The sequence below is a fragment of the Nematocida major genome, assembly GCF_021653875.1.
Source record: "Nematocida major strain JUm2507 chromosome Unknown 2424, whole genome shotgun sequence".
In the NCBI taxonomy this organism is placed as follows: domain Eukaryota; kingdom Fungi; phylum Microsporidia; genus Nematocida; species Nematocida major.
In genome coordinates, this window is record NW_025952956.1 from 203369 (window position 1) to 220258 (window position 16890).

Below are 16890 nucleotides of genomic sequence, written 5' to 3' on the forward strand. Positions count from 1 at the left end.
ACATAAATAAGATGTAACAGAATGAATGCGCACGCTTCTTTATTTATTTTGTGTTTTTTGCCCTCTTTTCTGGGCGGCAGCGCAGGCTGTGTGTGTTTTTGCAATTTGGCTTCGCTGAGAGTCAGCCTCGGCGATAAATAGAAGACACGGCGCAATTTTTTTATGGAAAAAAGAAGAGCTGACGTGACTCCATTGAAGAAAATAATATACCACGAAAGCGCAAAAGAGGAGAGCAACTGGTGGAGTGAGGCCGAGGCTTCGGAAATCTCGCAAAAGAAGATAGCTGCGATTTTTGGGCAGATGAAAGAGTACAAAAAGCTAGCTGAGGAGGCAGAGTCTGAGAAAATGCGGATAGCCCGCATCAAAATAGAAGAGCTTATGCTGGAGAAGGGGGAGGCTGTCGAAGTAGTAAATACGCACATACTGAAATGCCAAGCCCACATGCACACAATCTCCCAGCTTAGAAAGCAAATCAGCCAAAAAAAAGAAGAGCCGGCGGCTGAGAGCGGCAAGCCCGTGCTGGTGGAGGAGGACATTTCCGAGTACGTGGAAAGAATGGAGAGGCTCGAGGGGAAAGTGCAGACGCTTTTAAGCAGGCATGCGCCAAACCTCACCAAGGTGGTTAAAGCGCTTGAGCAGGAAAACAAAGACTTGTCGCAAACGATAAAAACGCTGGGAGAGAAAATAGAGGCTTTTCTGGCCGCAGAGAGCGCCCTTCATGCGGAGAAGAGGGAGCTTTCCAAGCAAATCGCAGGCCTTCAGAGCGAGAATGCCGCGAGGCAGGAGGCTTTGCTGCAGGAGAACGAAAGAATCAAGGGGGAAAAGACAATTCTGCAGAGAAGGGTGGACGAGGTGCATCTGGCCATTGAAACGCTGAACTCGGCCGTGGTGGAAAGAGCGCGGGAGCTGGAAAACATTCCAGCCAACAAGAACGAGTGCGAAAAGGGGTGCCACGAGCGCATACAGGAGCTGGAAAACAAAGAAATTGCCCGGCTAGAAGAAGTCACGTTCCTTGTGCGCAAGTACATTGACACGGGAAAACAGAACGATCTTCTTCTGCTAGAAATAGAAGAGCTGAAAAGCCAGATCAAGGCGAGCGCGCCGCCTGCCTCCCCGCCCCCGTGCACAGACTGGCCGGAGGAAAAGGAGAAGGAAATAGAGAAGCTGAAAACCGAACTAGAAAGAAGCAGCTTGGGGTACATAGAAAGAAAAACCTCTGCGCAATACCACAAAAGAAAGTCTCTTCAGTACGAAGCAGAGCTGAGTGCAGCCAGAAAGACCGCGGCAGACATGGACATAGTCAACAAGGCGCTGCAAGAGAAGCTGGAGGAGAGCATAAAAAACAAAAGCGCAAACAAGTCCCAGTCCGACTTAGATCTCTATAAGGGAATGGTCAGGTGTGGGGTGTGCTGTTCAAACATTAAGAATGTTGCACTAAAAAGATGCATGCATTTAATGTGCAGAGCATGCATTGACGATAGAATGGCCACCAGGCAAAAAACCTGCCCATTGTGTGGCACTGTTTTTTCGCCGAACGATATAGCAAATGTATATTTGTAGCTCTATATATACAATAAATAGAAAAGTTTTATGGACGACGACGAGTTTTTGCAGCAGGACTTTTCGCTTGACGAGTACTTGAGTAAAATACTTGCGGATTCGTCTGGGGAGTGTTCTCGGCTAAAAGACCGGCACGTGCGAATGCTTTCAAAACATTCGGAGGCGCTTTCTGGAGATATGCTAGACAAGAAAGAGACTGTGAAAAACGGGCTGCACATGCTTGCCGCGCTTATTGAAGAGGCCAAGCGAATTTCAAAAGAGCTTCCAGACCTGTTTCTTCCCTTGGCGGAGTCCTCCGGGGAGGCCCCAAACAGCAAGCAGCACAAAGAGCTGGAGCACGAGGTGGAGAAAATACACGGAGACGCGTCAATTGCAGAGGGGCGCGTTTTGAAGCATAAGGAGCACGTGAGCTTGCGCATAGACCGAGAGGAGCACACGGGCGTTATTTTGGTGTGCGAAGACATAATCATTCTGGGAATAGACACCAAAGACGGGATGGAGCTGTACAACGCATTTCTGATCCGAGAGCTGACGTGCAGCATGGAGAAAGACTATCTGGTCATATCGCTTCCCCCAATTCGCATTGAAGTGACGCGGGCAGACAGTACACTGAAGCACTTGAGAAACAAAATACTTGGGAGCGGGGCGGAAAGCGCGAAAACCCGAGAAACTGTGGTGCAGAAAGCAGATGGGTACACAGAAGAAATAGACCAGGCAATGTATGCAGAGTATCTCCTGAGGATTGGAAGGGTCCACAGCATCGAAGACCCGTCCTCGCCCGAGATAGTGCAGGGAATCAAGTCCCTGTACAGCGTGAGCCAGTGGAAGGGGGCGAGCTCTCTGCTGCAGCTGCTCAAGAAGCAGGACCTTTTGGAGGCGGTGAAGCTCTACTGCGGGATAGAGGGCGAGAAGCTGATGAAGGCCGTCACAGGGATTGTGCACCAGAGAGAGAATATAAAGGAAATAGTCAAAAAAGTAGGGATAGTTTTGGTGCACTACATAAATGGCCTGGAAAAGGCCTTTCCAGAGACAGCTTCGCAGGGGTACATATCCTTGCACTTGGAGGAGGTGCACACAAAGACAGCCGAGCTGGTGTACAGGTCGTACTACATATCAGAGTCCATGCAGGAGCAGCCAGACACAACAAGCACCGCGCTTACAGAGCAGCTTGTGCAGGCGTTTACATACAAAGAGTATTCTTTTGGATACACAACAAAAGTAGAGGCGGAGATAAAGAAGGAGCACCTCAAAAGCAGATACACGTTCAACAAGCAAGTGATGCAGTGCGTGTTCAAATCCCTGGAATACAGCTAGAAAGAGTGCCTGAGGCTACATACGATAGTTTATTCATTTGTTTTTCGCCTTTTGGCGTGTGCAAGAGTAAGGCTTTCGCTAATTTTGTGCGAAGTGTGCGTTGTAAAGTGCTCGAACATGCTTTTTTCCTCCGAGCGGCGGCTCTCTGGAAGCAAAATTTCTCTTAGCCGGGCGTCAATATATTCATCTTGCGTCTCTTTTGTTTTTGTGCTTGGGCTGTGCATTTTTGAATTTTTTGTATGGCTTTTTATCGGCGTGAGTATATCATCTGATGAAAATTCGGGCACATATTTCCCGAAAACTCCGCGCTATTTATGCGGGTTCGCCTTGTGCAGCGCTTCCCCCGCTTGCTGGCGCAGCAAGCCAAGTGTTAATAAAGCGCCACACAAAAGAGCATTTTCATCGTTTTTTATTGTACATTCTGGGCTTACCTTCGCTCATTTTTTATTTGCTTAAATATCATGTATCTGGAAGACAGAAGCTTGCTTATCGGATACTTCTTTTCCTTTTCCTTGCCCTCTAAAACCAAGGAGCCTTTGTGCAGGCTTTTTACCACGCCTACATCGAACAGATCACCTTTTTCTATGCGGATTATGTCCCCCTCTATAATTGTTTGCTTTTTTATCACGGTCATGGTTTTTCCATCCGGGAGGACGTGCATGTACTTGTCTGACTTGCTGCCAAAGATCTCAAGCAGATCGCTCTCCGCCTCCTCTTCCGTGCATCCTCGGAAGGGCTTTTCACAACCGGACCTTCTTCGACTTCTCTTGGTATCTTCCTCGTCCTTTGCTCCAGATGCACCATCTTCGTACAGCAAGGCAGCCTCGATCATCTTTTTATGTTTTTCTTCTAATCTTTTCTCTTGGAACTCCATTCGCTTTTTTTGTTTCGCTATTATCTTTTGCAGCCCTGCTGTTATTGCAGCCATTAAAATAAAAACATCCGAAATTTTATTTTATTTAAGCACTCGGCAGCTGCCAGATTTTGGCGCTGATACGTCCTTTGTATCTGCGCCAGATACAAAAAGCACCTGCAAAATGCATATTGCAAAAGGCTCTATTTTTGCAGCTTAAGAGGCAAGGGCGTGACGGCGCCCCTGAAGCTTGAGGCATTGAAAACACTCTCCTGTGCTGCCGCAAGAATATATCTGCAGCGGATCCAGCCAAGGCACGTGGGCTCATGCTGTGCCTCTGCGATGCTGTGGTATCGCTCTGTGCGTTCAGGATCTTAGACTAGATGCGTGACATCTTTTAGAATTTTCTTGCTGGACAGCGTCTTTAAGCCTTGCAATTGGCCAATGTGCGCCCTTTAGGCAGCACTTTTTGCAGAAGGCGGACTCTCTGCAACAGCTGGGCGCATTTCGCGCGGGCTTTGCAAAATTGGAGCAGCGCAGAAGCAGGGCTGTGCCTTTTTCGAGAAGGCTTTGGCTTGCCTTTGCAGCCAGCAAACCTGGGCCTTAGCTCGGCGAAACATTCCTGTGGGCTTTAGAGTGTATAGTGGCTTTTATTTTTCCACATTGCAGGCATGTCTATAGACTGCCGTGTGTACATGCTTCCAGGCGTTTCTATAATCCTAGCTCTGTGTTGTTTAGGTGCGTGTTTGTTATTTTTATCTTTCTAAGATACTTCTTCTTCCTCTGTGCGGGAAGGGCCTTTCTAATGGGCTTTTCCTGGGTTTTCATGGAAAGCCCTGCGTTCAGAAGCTCGTTGACAAGCTCTCGGGAGTCTGGCACTGAAACCTCTTCGTACAGCTTCAGTATCTCGGGGCTCACGTTTTTCACGTCTAGCGGGTTGTAAAATATGGACATCGACCCGTCAATGTCCTTTAGAACTATTGCCTGGTTTTTGCCTATAAGCCCGTTTATAAAGGGCTTTACGTCGTTGCTTCGGTCCAGAATCTCTTCGACAGGAATCCCGTGCTCTGCGTTTGTTTTTTTGAGGATTTCCAGGAGCTCCTCTTCGCTTTCTATTTTGTGCAGTGGAATAAAGCGAAGGTTTTTTCCCTCCCACTCTATTCGGGTGCTCTTTTTCAGCAGCTCAAGCAGGCCAGGCGTTCTTTCTATGTTAATCCCAGTTTCTGCCTCGACCTCTTTGAAGCTCACCAGCCGATTGTGTTTTTTTATGACTGTGAGTATTGTGTGTATGTATATGTTGTTATGTCTGTTCTGCGGGTTCCCCGCACTGAGCTTTGCGTATGTACTTGTGTCCATGCTGAAAAAAAATACTGCAATTTCGCAATGAGCCGACGTTTATGGGTTGGGCAGCTGCGCGCGCAAAAATGCTGCAACCTGATTTCTCAGAGGGCTGCATGCAGGCCAAGCAAAATCTCCCACAAAAACCTCTTTTGGGCAGAAAAGGCCGTGTGCTATGCGTGCCAAGCTGCACAGTGACGTGATATTGCGCTGGCCTGGCATTGGTGCATTTCATGCAAAGTGACGTTTTTGCATTGGAACAAACAGAAACGCGAGAAGAAGCATCAATTATGCGTGTATATAAGCAAGCAGGCCCAGAGCTAGTCTATGAGGACAGGCGCACATGCAAAACAGAATGGGAGCGCCGCAGAGAGAAAGCTCGCAGAAAACAGCGCGGGTGCAGGCAAGAAACAAGAGGCACGCAGTGCCTCCTACAGCTCGTGCGAAAGCAGCCCCAGAAGCCCAAACGAGCTGGAGCAGCTCTTGGAGGAGAACGCTACCTTCAAAAAAAGCGAGGAGGAAGCGCCAAGCTATGAGGACATGTCGTCGGACGAGCTAAACAAAAGAATCCGGTACGACGAGTGGGTGACCTGGAAAAAGGAAAGAAAGTCTGAGGAAAGGCGGGAGTTCATAGAGGATCTGCGAAGAATCGTAAACTACAAACTAAACATAAAAAACGTAATTGTAGGGCTAAACCTGGCCATCAACAACAGCAACTATGGAAAGAGTGCCTCGTGCTCAGAGAGGGTCAAATGCATGAGCGCAGGAGTGGTTATTGACAGCAACCGCAGCATGGAGCTTTCTACAAGCCTGTGGGTGTACGGGTCCCAGCTGCATGCCAGCGAGCAGACCGACATCGAAATATCCTGGGAGTCTGTGCTGAGCGACCTCATGCAGATTGTTGTAGAGCACAAAAGAAAGGTTGAGTATAGGCTGCCAACTCTGAAGGAGACAAACAACAGCTGGAGGTTCTGGCTCAACCACGTCCTTGCAGACATATGCGAGGAGACCTATTCCTGGATGGAGTTTGAAAACGAGATCCTTGTGAACCCTCTCCAGTATCCCACTGGGTGGAAAAATGTAGACTTTAAGTTGCCGACTGCCAAGAGAGTGCGGGATCTGAAGTACGAGGCTGTGGTTTACGAAAAAACTCTTAAAAGGAGCGCCGCTTCCCTGCGGCAGGGCAGGCACGGGGTAACCCCAAAGAACCTGTAGAGCATGCAGAGTGCGCGCGCCCTCCTTTGAAAATGCATATTTGAGCTTAACCTCTTCCGTGTGTGTATATTTCAAAACAAAGAAAAGAAAAGACATGGCAAAGCGCAAAGAGGCACAAAGCTAGAGGCCTGGACAAAAAGAGTCTGGAAAGCCGGGAGCGCGTGCAGAGATTATATAAAGCGTGTTAAGCCAAAAGCGCGAATGCGTGCTATACTTTTGTGTTTTGTTTATTCTTCATCATCTGTTGGACATTGGTTTTTTTCTTAAATAAACACGCAGGAAGAAGCTGCAGCGGCTATGCCGTGCGCGGACATGGGGCTTTTTTCTGGCAACATGCAAGCAAGCTTTCCCAGCGGAAGTGCTGTTCTGCACTGCGCGGAGGGCCGCGGAGCCAGGCTTTTGTTTTCTGCCGGACTGCCTTGGGCTTTTCCGACTTGTCTATTTCTGCATACACAATAGTATGATTTAGTCAAATAAACAAATGCACGCTTAACACTTATTAAAGTATAAATAGAAAACTAGATAAGAATAATAAAATGAAAAACACAAAAGGCCTTTCTATGCGAGTAGATGCTCCGCTTGTTTTTTCAATGCAGCCTGCTCGGGTGGCTTCTAAGAAAACCCGAGTTCATTTGGAAGAAATGATTGCTCAAGAGCTAAAAAACAGCGAATCGCATGCTTTTTCGCACAGGGCCATCAGCGCATACTCGCGCTGTGTACAAGCCCTGGGCTTGGAGGACTGCGTGCACTTGTCAGGCCCCTGTGCTGTCGAGACTGCGCGCATAAAGAGCTGCATAATGCAGCACGAGCTAAAAAGCCCTCGGTTCTCCGTGGTGAAGTTTATTGAGCAGATCTCTAGGCTGCCACCAACGGGCGAAAATATGCTAAGGCTTGTAGAGCTGGCCAGAGCCAGCATAAGTTGCAGATTCACGCTCTACAAGAATGTTTACAACTTGGACATTGCGCACAGAGGCAAAAGAATATTCAACTACCATAGAATACTTGAGAGGCTCTGGATGTTCCACCGAAAGTACAAGCATTTCATTATTGTTCTTTTTAACACGGTGCACCATCTTTCTGGATATGCCGAGGAGTACAAAAGAGCCGAAGTCACGTACAGTGGCACGCTGGAGTTGGTGAAAGAGAAAGATCTTTATATGGAAATACACGATGCATCGCTGAGGGTGATGGAGTGCATAAAGAGCGGCGCTCCGGTGAGCAAGGAGGATATAGTTGCCCTGAAGGGCTTCAAGCAGTACTATAGCCACCTGGTGTGCTCGGTGTACGGGTTTTGCGGGCACGGCCAGAACGACCTGCTGTTTATTTTTGGCGAGATGTTCAACAAAGACGGAAAAGTCAAGTCTGCACAAGCACTAGAAAATCTCCTATCTGCAATTGGGCTGCACATATCTGGGTTTTACAGCATAATCCAGCAGACATACAAAAACAAAAAGATGCCAAACGACTTGAGAAACAAGGTAGTTAGAAAGGCAATGCAGAATTTAAATGTTTTTTTGTACAAAAATCCGTCTGTGTTCTTATACATAGTAATACCTGTTTCCCACAAGCTGGCCGGATACAGCGCGTGCATTTGGGCGATTTTGCATATTATACACAGCTATTCTACAAGCGCGTGCTTCTCTTCAAAAGCGCCCCACCCTCTGCTAGCCAGGGCGGGGGCCTGTGCATTTCTGGGTGCAGTCCTGCTCTTGACAGCAAACGTCGCCAATATTATCAGAAAAGACTCTGTGCACACTAAACACTGCCCATACACACACATAAACAGGCACATATACGACTTGGCGTGCATAGTGTTCTCTTTTACAGCCTATTCGTTTATATGCCGAGGCGGCCTGGAGGCAATATATAGAGTTCCTGCGAGGGTTGCTGTGGGGGCGTTCTCTGCTTTTATGCTTTCGGTCTTCGTTTTGGACAGCCAGATCCGGCTGCAGCCTGTTTTTCCCCTCCAGAGAAAGAAAAATCTCATTATGGCGCTTGCGTATGTGTTGACTACAGTGTTCATAGGTATGATGCAGACGCTTTAGTGTGGTATTTGGGCTAGAGTAATCTTAAGAGCATGGGGCCGCAGCGAGTGAATGCGCAGTGTGGCGGATTTTGAGTATGTATAAAGAGCCAAGCGCTCCTAAGCCGGCACAGTGTGGTATATGCATGCCTAAACGCCCAAAATGCACAGGGCATCTAATTATGCATGCGTCTGCATTTTCGTGGAAATAAAGCCGTGTGTACGTTTTTCTGATGCTTGCGCATTCTGTGCGTGTTTTTCTGGGGCTTCTCTGTGCGTAGACAACAGAGCGGAGAAGAGGGCGAGGTTTGGCTATTTAAAAATTGTGCGGGCAAATTGCAAGAAAGACAACTACTCTTGCCTATACGGGCCGATTGGGCTTTCAATTAGTGGGAAAGCATAAATAGGCATGCAGGCTTGCGAAACACATGAATCTAGATCGACAGGATGCCATGCATGCAGAAGGGTCCAGCAGGCAGCTGTCAATCCTCAAAAAGAGCCTCAGAGTGGTGAAAAAGACAGCAAAGCGGATGCGGAAAGCGTCGTGGAGTGCTGTGAAGATGCTCAGCTGCACCAAGCCCGATGCAAGCGCGGTCGAATGCCTAGAAGAAAGTGCGCAATCGTGTGCAGCGCAGGAGGAGACAAAAAAGCCCAACAGATTCCAGGGAGCTAGCAGCAGAGACACGCAGTTCAGCAGTGCCGGCGCAAGCGACTGTGCAGACTCTGCGAAAGCCCAAAAGCAATCCGCGCCGCCTGTGGACCTGTTTGATAAAAACGCGATTGGGAACATGCCCCCACTTGCCGACACAAACTCTATCAAGAGCCTATATGAAATGCTGTGTCTTACCCAGCACATGGGATACGGTCCTGTGAAAAAAGTCCCAAGCAAGCCGGAGGACATCTGCGAGAAAAACAGGCAAATTCTCGAAAGGGTTGAAAAGCTTCTGAACAGGCTAATTGAGGCGGTGAAGTCTGTCCGCCACATGAAAGATGCGTCGCACATTCCCGTTATGCTTATGTTTGTTTTGCGGCAGGAGAATCTAAAGCTTTCTGCGCGCCTGAAAAAGGCAGAGCTAGACTTCAACACCCCGTCTGTAAAGTCCCCCGAGGACCTCATTGACATGAACAAGCAGGTTATCGAGTACTACATTGCAGAGTCTATGGAGCCAACCATCTGCATTGAATACTGGATTTCTTGCAAGCCTTCATTGGAGGAGGCGTACTCGACACTGCACAACGACATCGCCATGGCGCTGGTAATGGGAAAGCGAGCCGAAGGCACCATGACAGAGAGCACGATAAACTTCTATCGCGAAGTGCTGCTTTACATCAGGGCCCACGTCTCCCAAGAGCTTTGCGAGATGGAAATCGAGCAGGGCCTAACATTCTGCCCGTCTGAGACGTTCAAGGGCCTTGTGACGACTTTTCTGCACCTTGGCCCGGTTCGCGAATTTCTGGAGAAAAAGCGCCTTGAGAACACGCTGGAAACTTCTCCGGTCCCGGACGAGATGCAAAGCAGCAGCACAAACGATGCGCGCCTCAAGCCCAAACGCTTTGCATCGTCGTTTGACAGCGTTGCGCCAGAAACAGAAGCCGGTGCCAGGCTTCTAAACGCCATGTTCTCGAACAGAAGCCTCGCGCTGACCAAGGCCTTTGAAGGCCTGCTAGAAGAAGAAGACTCAGATGAGTCGATTTACTCTGACTCTGAGCCTGACTCGCTAGACGAGGTGCCAGCCAACTCTATAGAGGATTTGCCCAACAAAAAGCATGGCGATGTCTCAAAGACCAGCGAATAGCGCCAAAGTTCTATGCCAGCGAGCAAGCGCAATCGTGGGTGGCCCGGCCTCCTTGAATAAATAGCACTGGCGCACAAGCCTCTTTGGACCGGGCTCTTCGAGGCCAATGTTACTGTATCTTGGAAGTTTAGAAATCTCTGCCCACTTTTCACAAGATGAATTGGCGTTAGCTAGTAGAATTGCGAAAAGGCTATTGGATTTTTAATTTTTAGGCTCTGCTGCATGCAGGCATATACGAGCCAAGTCTTTTTTCAGCACAAAAACGCACGCATTACCAAACTATGCGGCCCAGCTCTCTCCAAATATTTTCAAATGCCCCGGGAATTTTCGTGTCTAAGCTTCGCTTTACGGAGTCAGCACGCATTTGCGGGCTCTGGCCAACACAATTATGGGCGCAGCCTGCTTGTATCCCTAATATGCAGCACCATGCGCCTGCGCTCGAGCATCTGCTATATGCAAAAAGCACACGGGGGTGCTAAGCTTAAGTATACAAGCAAAGCAGAAAGAAAGGCGCATAGGGACGCTGCAATTCAATGCTGGAGCTGTGTGGGAGAATATGATAGGCCCTGGGCGCCAGGCTATTTTAGAAGGGCTTTTATCTGCTCACACGTTACCTTTGTGACCGTGCTAAGGACGGGCCTGTGTATTTCCACTATTTCGTTGTACACCAAATACGCCGCCTCTGCATTGGTGCATGCTAGCACGGAGTGGGGAGACACATAGCACTCTGCGCCTGTCTGCATGTCTTTATACTTATTCCCTGTCCGCATGCACAGGTTGTTTCGGTGCGAGTGCACTAGCGCGTTTAGAATGCTCTTGTGGGTTACATGCGCTGAATCTCTGTCCGAAGAAAGAGCGAAGGAAACTCCGATGATTCTGCACAGCTGTTTCGCCACTTTTTCGACTTTCTGCATGTTTATGTTTAGCACGTTCTTTGTCTTTGCCTTTCTATACAGACAGAGAAGCAGCAGATGGTCGCTTTCCAAAACTCCGCTCATGTCTTTCCCAGCGAGAGCCTCCTGCACGTGCGAGCTATGCGGGGTGTATGCCTCGAGCATGCCTAAAATAGCGGCAGCCTCTGGCGCGCATCCGGCCTTTGCAGCTTCAAGAAGAAATATGGCGTGCGCTGCCGGAAGAGGCAGCTTTAGCACGCTTTTCGCCAGAGGCGTCAGCTGAAAATCTTGCAAAATATGCAGCTTCTCCATTCTGGAAACAGCTGCCTGCGTGCTCTCATGCATCGGCATGGGAAGCCCCAGCTGTATCGAGGTGAAGATGAAGTACTCCAGGTTCTCCAGCTGGACTTTGCTGACTGCGCTAGAGTGGAGCGAGTTGTATGCGCTTTCGGTGTACATTCTGAAGCACTCTCCCTCATTGGTTCTTCCTGTGCGCCCTGCCCTCTGGGAGGCCTGCGCCTTCTGAATTGGCGCTACTTTCATCACCTTTACATTTCGCACGGAGTCGTACACCATGCTCTTGTACATCCCGCAGTCGATTACATACCTTATGCCCGGTATGGTTATGGACGTCTCGGCTATGTTTGTGGAAAGTATGCACTTGGGCCCTGGAGCTTGCACGGCATGCATCTGCTCTGGCACGGGGGTTTTTGAGTGCAGCACAAACATGCTCAGCCCGTCCACCCGCTCGCCCAGCAGGTGGTAAACTATTTTGATGTCTTCGATTCCTGTTAGAAACACCAGAATGTTTTCTCGAGCTTTTGCAAGGCCTGCCACTCTGTCCACTATGCTCGCAATGTAGTCTGTTGCCGGGGCTTCCAAGTAGTGGACCCTAACAGGAAACGGAGTGTGCTTTATAGAGACCACAGGGAACAGCCCTATGTCCTGCAGGGAGTCTGCTTCGAGCGTTGCGCTCATAAGAATAAGCTTCAGGCCAGGCCTTTCTCGAACCAGAAGAAGCAGGTACTTTAAGAGCAGCAAAGACTCTACAGTTTTCTCGTGTATCTCGTCCAGTATTACAAAGGCATATTTTTTTAGGCTGCGGTCCTGCTTGATCTCGCTCAGAAGAACGCCTTCTGTCATGTACTTTATCTGCGTTCCCTTCTGCGCGTCAAATCGGACAGAGTACCCGACGGAAGCTTCTCCCGCCTCAACCTGCATTCGATCTGCCACTGTGACGGCTGCGGCTCTTCTTGGCTGGGTGCATCCTATAAGCTTTCCGCTGGGAAGCACCTCCAATAGAATCTTCGGCACTTGTGTGGTTTTTCCTGTGCCCGTGCCGCCCTTTATGATGAGCACGCTGTTCTCTCGCAAGTGCCCAAGTATCTCGTCTCTGTGCTCTTTTATGCAGCTCTTGCGCGGAGGCTCTGCTTCGCTTGTTCTGCGCACAGGGGAAAACGCTTTTTTCACTGGCCTGCTGTACTCCTTATACTGCATCTGGACTGCATGGGAGCCTTTGCATTGCCCGTCCAAAAGAGTCCCATACAGCGCATCTTCTATGTGCGAGCTTTTTCTTGTTCGCTTATTTTTGTGCGCGCTCTCGCCTAGAATGCCCTGCAGCTCTTCTTTTCTCATTTCTGGTTTTTGCATTTTCGAGCGTATTTGCGCATAGCATAGCAGCACGGCAGCATATTCGGCAGGGCCAGGCGAGTTTAGCAGAAAAGTGCATATACAGCAGCATTTGGCGGAGATGCGAAAGCCTGCGCCAGACAGCAAGCATGCAGGCCCTCGCATAACTTATTTGTGTGCTTTTCGTCTTTGGAAAGCCGATACAGCGTGGGCGTTCGTGTGGCATGGGCTTTCCAGCTCTACTGCTTCTGTGTGCTGAGTTTCTGCTGGAGGTGTAGGCTTTTTTCTGCTCTTTCTCGTGTGGCAGCGTATGAAAAGGTCTTAGAGTTAAAGTATTACAAGCATCCGCGCGCACGCATGGATGCAATTGCTTGGCCTGTGCTTTTCTCTCCAAGCCAGCACTATTGCCGTGAGACACTGCAAGCATGCCTGTACTGATGTGTTTGCATAACCATGCCATGTTTGTATAAATCAATGTTTATTATTTGTTATTAGTATTAGTAGTTAGCTAGCTAGTTGTGTTTTCAGTTTCTGGCGCTGGGAACTTTGGAATGAACACTTTTGTGTTCTTGTTCGAGTGCACTGCAGGCATGGGGAACGCGGGCGCTACATCCTGTATCGTGGTGTCGATTGAGGACTGTATCATCGGCTTTCCATACCGCGCCTCCAGGCTCTTTCCAACCGGACCAAAGTCCAACTTTCCATCGGGGCCTCTCTTGGGCATCTTTCCAGTGATGACAGGCATGGGCATAGGCTTCGGCTTCCCAGAAACTGTCGGCTCTGGGTCCTCCGGGCGCCTCTGCGTTACCTCTATCTTGATGGGCTTCAGCGTTGTGGAGTTAACAGTTATCCATTTTTTCAGCTGCTTGTCAAATATAAACGTGGTGTCGTCGGACAGATTTACAACAGGAAGGTTTCCTCTTCCCGCCAGCTTCTTTACTATTCCTGAAAGGGCGCTTGCCCCAGGAATGTATCCCAGCCAAGAGCCTCTCTCAGGAGCAGACTCAAGCATTTGGTACCTGGACTTGTCGGAGTAAAGTGCCCTATAGTCTATCTTGTCTTCATCCACCTCTTCTGCTGGCGCTGCTGTTGGGGCTGGCTGCATAGGCGGAATTGCTGGAGACGCTGTCTGTGTAGAAGCTGCTGGCATTGTATTGGGCATTGCGCTAGGCATTGGCCCGGGCATTGCATATGCAGCCGGCTTCTCTGCCTTTGAAACTTCCTGTCTTTGCATGTTCTTTGGGATCTGTGGCATAGGAATAGACGCAGGGCGCACAATTTGAGGCCTTGGCCTTGGCGCATTCGGGTTTCCCATGGGGATTTTTGGCATGGGAATATGCGGGCTGGAAGCGCTCTCTGGCTGGCTGTTTGCTACGCTGGGGCTCTTTCCGAGGCCAGAAGCACTTGCAAACAGCGGGGTTGCTTCTTTTGCTGGCTCATGCTGGAAAGCGGGCCTTTCTTTCGGCGTCTCCATGGCAAGCGGCGTGGCTGGCATGGGCGTGCTCACCATTCGGGTGATTCCCTTGTCAACTGCATTGATTATTCCCTGGATGCCCCAAGAGCTTCCTTCGATGCCCAAAGCGTCTTCCAGCTCCTTTTTGTCGGATTTGCTGAAAATGTCCTTGTTCTCCTTGTAAATGTCCTTTGCCCGCTTGCTGTTCATGTGTGCGAGGTTTTTCAAAATTTCCTTCACTCTCTTGGAAAGCGCGTCCTGGTGCTGCGGGTGCAGCTTGTTGTACACAAGCAGGGCATTCACGTCATATATCTTGTCTAGGTTCTGCTCGACGGCCCCCGACACGAGTATTGTTATGACAGCCTCTGTGATCTTTCCGTGTTTAAAGAGCGCGTCTGCTAAGAAAGTGGCAGCTTGTGTGTTTTTTTGCATCACTATCCCCTTAAGAACATACTGGTACCTATCCACAACGTCTGGGTGGTCAAACAAGCTCTCTGGAACTTCGCAGCCTGTCGAAAGCAGCAAGTATGCGTGATCAGATGCATTCTTTGTGCTGCTTTTTGTGTAGTTGAGCTGCAGCACCTCCAGAGACTTTTTGTCGGACGCTGCCTGGAAGAATGCCTCTGCCCAGTTGTTTTGTAGCAAAAGTGTGTTGATGTCCTCGGAAAGCTCTGGAATGTACTCTGCGGTTGCATTAACAGGGATCCTTTCCGGCTCTCTGGGGGATATTGTTCCAGCACTTTTGGTTACCAGGTAATTCAGCGGGTGTGCGGCGCGCTCGCATGGCAGGGCGTAGTCTTCAACCAGCGCACTGACCAAATCCTGTGTGGACTTGTGGCGCAGAGGAGTTGTTGGGACGGAAACCTCCAGAGCAACCGTCTTTATGGGCGTTGGAAGAAGCTTTTTCGGGTTTGTGACACTAGGAATTGCGGATGAGATAATCATGTGGCCATTGCAAAATGCAAACTGCATTACCGGCGAGGGCTTGGAGCAAACCACGCTCTCTTCGGGGCTGCTTGCAGCTGCCGTAGGAACTGTTTTAAGCGAAATTGGGTTCCCGTTTGTGTGCGGAAGGTTGAAAACCGTTTCCGGCCCTGGCATGGTTGTGCTTTTCTGGAAGGGTGTTGTAGGAATGCTTTTCAAATCCCTGTGCTGACCTTGCGGGCTGAAAAAATGCGCAGGCATTGGCTGGAATACCGGTTGTTGAACTGCTTGTTGTTGGAATACCGGCTGTTGAACTGCTTGTTGCTGGAACACCGGCTGTTGAACTGCTTGTTGCTGGAAAGCTGGTTGTTGAACTGCTTTTTGTTGGAATACCGGCTGTTGGACTGCTTGGCTGTGTTCAACTTCCTGTGCTTCCTGCTGGCTTCTCAGCACATGCTCACTGTGCTGCGCCCCGAAACTGTATGGGCCCGGCTGATTGCGCGCATTCTTGAATATGCTTGGGTCAATCGGCGGGCAGTCTTTGAACAGCTCGTCCAGCGAGGACTCTTCACTTGGCGTGTTTCCTGAAGACTCTTCGCTCTCTTGCGCGCTTTCGCCTCTAGCTTCCTTGCACATAGAACTGTTTGAGGAGCTGCTTGGAGAGCTGCCCAAGCCATCCTCGCTTTCGGGCGCAGGTATTCCTTCCGGGTTGTTTGTAACTCTTTCCTCAGTTTCTGTGCAGTGTGGCAGCTCAGTGGAAGACATCGCATGCTCTGCATTTCTGTCGTCCGTAGAGTACAAGTCCGCAGAGTAATTGTTTTCAACTATCTCTTCCTCCGTGTTTGTCGTTTCATTTCCTTCAGACGCCTCGGTGAAGTACTCATCAAGAGACCATGTGTTGTCCTGGGGAATGGTAAATGCGTCTGGGTTTGGCTGAAACACCGCGTGGCCTGAAACATTGTTTGCCATGTATGGAGAGGGCTGCGCTTCCTCAATCTGCGGCGCCCAAGGAGAGTTTTTCAGATGCTTTATTGGGCTCACGGTGTGGTCCACCTCTGGAGTGCTCTCCTGCGGCTGATCTGGAGCAGGCATCTGCTCATCCATCGCCTGCTGCTCATACTCTTGCGGATACTCCTGGTACTGACCGTTCATAGCCTGCTGGTCATACTCTTGCGGATACTCCTGGTACTGCCCATCCATCACTTGCTGACCATACTCTTCTGGATACTGCGCTTCTGCAATCGGCAGGGCATACTCCTGAGCGTACTGCTGGGCTTCTGCTTCCCGCTGCTGCTCGTACACTGGCGAATAATCTTCACTAACTTGAGACATGCTTTGTGTCTCGTGCTCTCCACTAACTAAATAACTTTCACTAACTTTTTGCGGCTCGCAGGGTCTTTGCTCGCCCGGCTTTGCCACTGCAGACTCTGCTGGCTGTGCAGAACTGCTTGGCTGCGGTTCACACCGGGCCTGGCCCTCCACAGAACTTTCTTCCTCCATGGAGAAGCTTGGACTCGACTCGCACGATAGAGTCGGAGTCTCCTGGGCTGCAGCCGGCTGGGGGGCCTCCAAAGGCTGGGCAGTAACTGGCCGGCTTGTTTCTTGCGGAGTGCTTTCTTGTGATGGCGTGATCGTTCTTCGTGGCGATGGCCTTGTTATGAAGAATGTCTCTGCAGTGTAGTCAGACGACATCTCATTCTCAACCATCTCCATGTCAAAGAACTCTTCCTCCTCCTCGGATGGAGCATTGACTCTTCTTTCTTCTTCCTCATCGTACGGAACCATGCCCATTAGAATGTCTTCACCGTCGTCATGATTTGCCTTGTTATTAGAATCCATAGATGTTGTTTGTTTGAAAAATAAATATATATTTCATATGAAACAAATGACTC

At 49.6% G+C, this 16890-nt stretch overlaps 10 protein-coding genes across 10 annotated transcripts; 5 read left to right on the top strand and 5 right to left on the bottom strand.

The window, feature by feature from the left end:
* Positions 1-162: 162 nt before the first annotated feature.
* On the top strand, positions 163-1560 carry NEMAJ01_0146 (uncharacterized protein; the record flags this gene model as incomplete). Its single annotated transcript, XM_047913984.1, has 1 exon — positions 163-1560. The coding sequence occupies one exon, from the start codon at positions 163-165 to the stop codon at positions 1558-1560; it is 1398 nt and encodes a 465-aa protein (XP_047769941.1).
* Positions 1561-1590: 30 nt separating this feature from the next.
* NEMAJ01_0147 (uncharacterized protein) lies at positions 1591-2874 on the top strand (the record flags this gene model as incomplete). The annotated part of the gene is made up of 1 exon (XM_047913985.1): positions 1591-2874. The coding sequence occupies one exon, from the start codon at positions 1591-1593 to the stop codon at positions 2872-2874; it is 1284 nt and encodes a 427-aa protein (XP_047769942.1).
* A 427-nt stretch (positions 2875-3301) lies between these two features.
* NEMAJ01_0148 (uncharacterized protein) lies at positions 3302-3802 on the bottom strand (the record flags this gene model as incomplete). The annotated part of the gene is made up of 1 exon (XM_047913986.1): positions 3302-3802. One exon carries the CDS (start codon positions 3800-3802, stop codon positions 3302-3304), a length of 501 nt encoding a protein of 166 aa, XP_047769943.1.
* A 636-nt stretch (positions 3803-4438) lies between these two features.
* Positions 4439-5083, bottom strand: NEMAJ01_0149 (transcription initiation factor TFIIE subunit beta; the record flags this gene model as incomplete). The annotated part of the gene is made up of 1 exon (XM_047913987.1): positions 4439-5083. One exon carries the CDS (start codon positions 5081-5083, stop codon positions 4439-4441), a length of 645 nt encoding a protein of 214 aa, XP_047769944.1.
* Positions 5084-5392: 309 nt separating this feature from the next.
* On the top strand, positions 5393-6280 carry NEMAJ01_0150 (uncharacterized protein; the record flags this gene model as incomplete). Its single annotated transcript, XM_047913988.1, has 1 exon — positions 5393-6280. The coding sequence occupies one exon, from the start codon at positions 5393-5395 to the stop codon at positions 6278-6280; it is 888 nt and encodes a 295-aa protein (XP_047769945.1).
* A 536-nt stretch (positions 6281-6816) lies between these two features.
* Positions 6817-8325, top strand: NEMAJ01_0151 (uncharacterized protein; the record flags this gene model as incomplete). Its single annotated transcript, XM_047913989.1, has 1 exon — positions 6817-8325. The coding sequence occupies one exon, from the start codon at positions 6817-6819 to the stop codon at positions 8323-8325; it is 1509 nt and encodes a 502-aa protein (XP_047769946.1).
* Positions 8326-8731: 406 nt separating this feature from the next.
* On the top strand, positions 8732-10099 carry NEMAJ01_0152 (uncharacterized protein; the record flags this gene model as incomplete). Its single annotated transcript, XM_047913990.1, has 1 exon — positions 8732-10099. One exon carries the CDS (start codon positions 8732-8734, stop codon positions 10097-10099), a length of 1368 nt encoding a protein of 455 aa, XP_047769947.1.
* Positions 10100-10677: 578 nt separating this feature from the next.
* On the bottom strand, positions 10678-12627 carry NEMAJ01_0153 (pre-mRNA-splicing factor ATP-dependent RNA helicase DHX38/PRP16; the record flags this gene model as incomplete). Its single annotated transcript, XM_047913991.1, has 1 exon — positions 10678-12627. One exon carries the CDS (start codon positions 12625-12627, stop codon positions 10678-10680), a length of 1950 nt encoding a protein of 649 aa, XP_047769948.1.
* On the bottom strand, positions 12575-13081 carry NEMAJ01_0154 (uncharacterized protein; the record flags this gene model as incomplete). Its single annotated transcript, XM_047913992.1, has 1 exon — positions 12575-13081. The coding sequence occupies one exon, from the start codon at positions 13079-13081 to the stop codon at positions 12575-12577; it is 507 nt and encodes a 168-aa protein (XP_047769949.1).
* A 48-nt stretch (positions 13082-13129) lies between these two features.
* On the bottom strand, positions 13130-16837 carry NEMAJ01_0155 (uncharacterized protein; the record flags this gene model as incomplete). The annotated part of the gene is made up of 1 exon (XM_047913993.1): positions 13130-16837. One exon carries the CDS (start codon positions 16835-16837, stop codon positions 13130-13132), a length of 3708 nt encoding a protein of 1235 aa, XP_047769950.1.
* Between the last annotated feature and the right edge of the window lie 53 nt (positions 16838-16890).